General features: G+C 41.0%; 1 protein-coding gene across 1 annotated transcript in view; it reads left to right on the top strand.

The window, feature by feature from the left end:
* The first annotated feature begins 518 nt into the window (after nt 1–518).
* The window catches only part of LOC107095264 (DNA-directed RNA polymerase III subunit RPC7-like), a 7,562-nt gene continuing 5,711 nt past the window's right edge, over nt 519–2,369 (top strand). The window contains exons 1-2 of the mRNA XM_015391284.1: nt 519–686; nt 2,097–2,255. Of these exons, the coding sequence (XP_015246770.1) occupies nt 2,142–2,255 (114 nt within the window). The 5' untranslated portion in view covers nt 519–686; nt 2,097–2,141. The remainder of the gene's footprint in view (nt 687–2,096; nt 2,256–2,369) is intronic.

The following is a 2,369-nucleotide window of genomic DNA, read 5'->3' as shown; positions in this document are numbered from 1 at the left end:
GCTGCCATTCTGCTGCGAAGGGCCATGTTGAAGGGCTGCTACTGTTCTGCATAAAGCAAATAAACCAGAGAGAAATCCTTTAGCAGAGACCCAAACAGGACAGCAGACGACTGATGAGAACAGGAACAGGAAGGAAACAGAGAGATCAGCTGATAGGATCCAAAAAGATGTTCCAGCCGCTCACAGAAACATTGATGCAGCTTTCATGGGAGAAAAAAAAAAAAAACTTTAAGTTAATCGTGGTAATAACTACATTGTCTAAGTTAGCTGCTGCCAACTGACTGAACAAGATTCTGATATTTTAAAGCTGATTCTTTTTCTTTTGCTTTAATTAAAACAGTTAAATAAATAAATCTAATAAATAAAATTAATAAAAACACGGAAAATTAAAGTGAGAGCATCAGGAACCAATCAGAGAGCGACTGACCATGGTCTGCAGCCGAAGAGGCGAGCTGCATGTCAGCCGGAGACCGCTGGGTGGCAGCAGCGAGACGCTCCGCACCAAATCAGACGAAGAAGAAGAAGAAGAGCTGGCGGGCAATAGGATGTAAACAGGAAGAAGAAGAACTGGACCAAAACATGAAAACATCTCTGGTTCTGTTTAGGTTTTATGTTTTTACGGGTTTAGAAAAAGGGATGAAAGGAATCATGCTGGAGGTTGATCCATAAAACCGGAACCGGAAAAGGTCAGAACAAACGTAACAATCAGGTTCTGCTCCAATTCTAACATATAACTGTTTTTATTCTTTATGCAAAAAATGGATCAGATCCAAACTTCTGATCAGAAGAGGATGATATGTTTCTAGTTTTATTAGTTCCGTTTATTTTAGTGCTAATTAATATTTAGGAGCAGAGAGTCAATCAGATCAGATGCTGGATGAAAAAAAGGAAATCAGTTTAAATTAGAATTAAAACTATTTACGTTTTTTCATAAATCTAAATGAGAGTTCAGATGGTTCTAATGTAGATTAGGCTGCATGAAAAATAATGGAGAGATGAAAGTTTTCTGGGTATTTCTGCACCTAGAGGGGATGGTGGCCTAATGGTCAGGGCATAGAGCTAGAAATCCTGAGGTTGTGAGTTTGAAACCCACTGCCACTCTGCTTCCCTGAGCAAAGACCCTTAACCCCACACTGCTGCCGCACAATGGCAGCCCACTGGGTTAAATGCAGAGGGAAATTTCTCAATAAAGTTCATCCATCTATTTTCTGTCCTGCTTTTCCCAAGTGGGGTCATGGCGCTGAGCATGGTGCTGGTTCCTATCTCCAGCTGTCTACTGGCAACCATCGCAGGGAAACACAGAGACAAACAGGACAAACAACCACTCACTCACACCTAAGGAGAATTTAGAGAAGCCAATTAACCTAACAGACTGTGGCAGGAAGCTGGAGTACCTGGAGAAAACCCACACATTTCAAAGGGAGAACATGCAAACATGCAGAAAGACCCCTTAGCATCTTCCTAACCCCCCATAAGGCACCTCTTCTCTCACTAATCAGAGAATAGCACTACTTTAACATCGTTTTACTCAATTATAATTAAAAAACTGTTTGTTTGAAAGGCTAATTGAGTACCGAGTAACCGTTGGATAATAACATCAGATTGAATGTTTATAAATGATGCTGGCAAACAGACTTTATGTGCAAGTTCTGGCATTTTATAGACTCAAAAGTCCAAAGAATAGAAATAAATGTCATGAATATGAAAGAACAATTTTGTGCAGAAGAAATACTTTTACCAATATTATATTCAACATAAAACTTAGAAAACAAATCCTTCCAGTGAGAACTCTATATGTGTTACGACAGGATAACAAACCTCCACTGGTAATATCTACTGTATGTTTAACTGACTTTGGAATAGTTGAAATTACTCCCAGATGAACGTAGTCAGAGATTTTACTCAAGTAGTACTAGCGATACTTTACAAGAGTATTACTCAAATAAAAGTACGGCAGAGTCAAACCCACTCCTAAAAGTACTTTTTTTTCAAATTGTTACTCAAGTAAAGGTAACTAATCACATGTGGTCTGGGTCCCAGAACCGGACCGCTCTGCTGCTGCCGGTCACTGAATCTCTGTTTCTTTGCTTTGTCAGGGTCCAAATTCAAGTCCTGGTTCTGACCTTTGACCCCGGGCGGAGATGGCGGGCCGTGGGCGCGGCCGCCGGACTTTTGGTTTCATGGCGGACTCGGTGGGGGTCAGCAGAGGAGATGCTTTATCTGCGGCTGTGCAGCAGCCCACACCTGTGTTCCCTGTAAGCTCCGCCCCTTTCTGGGAGATGTTCTGTAAGAAGTGAACTATTGGTCGTTTCTCAATAACGAAATCAAATGAACATTTTGCCAAAAAAAGCAAAAAAAAAAACTCCATC

This window comes from Cyprinodon variegatus, unplaced genomic scaffold, assembly GCF_000732505.1.
Source record: "Cyprinodon variegatus isolate N-32 unplaced genomic scaffold, C_variegatus-1.0 Scaffold534, whole genome shotgun sequence".
Classification (NCBI taxonomy): domain Eukaryota; kingdom Metazoa; phylum Chordata; class Actinopteri; order Cyprinodontiformes; family Cyprinodontidae; genus Cyprinodon; species Cyprinodon variegatus.
Note: the sequence above shows the minus strand (reverse complement) of the source record. Positions and strands in the feature narration are given on the sequence as shown.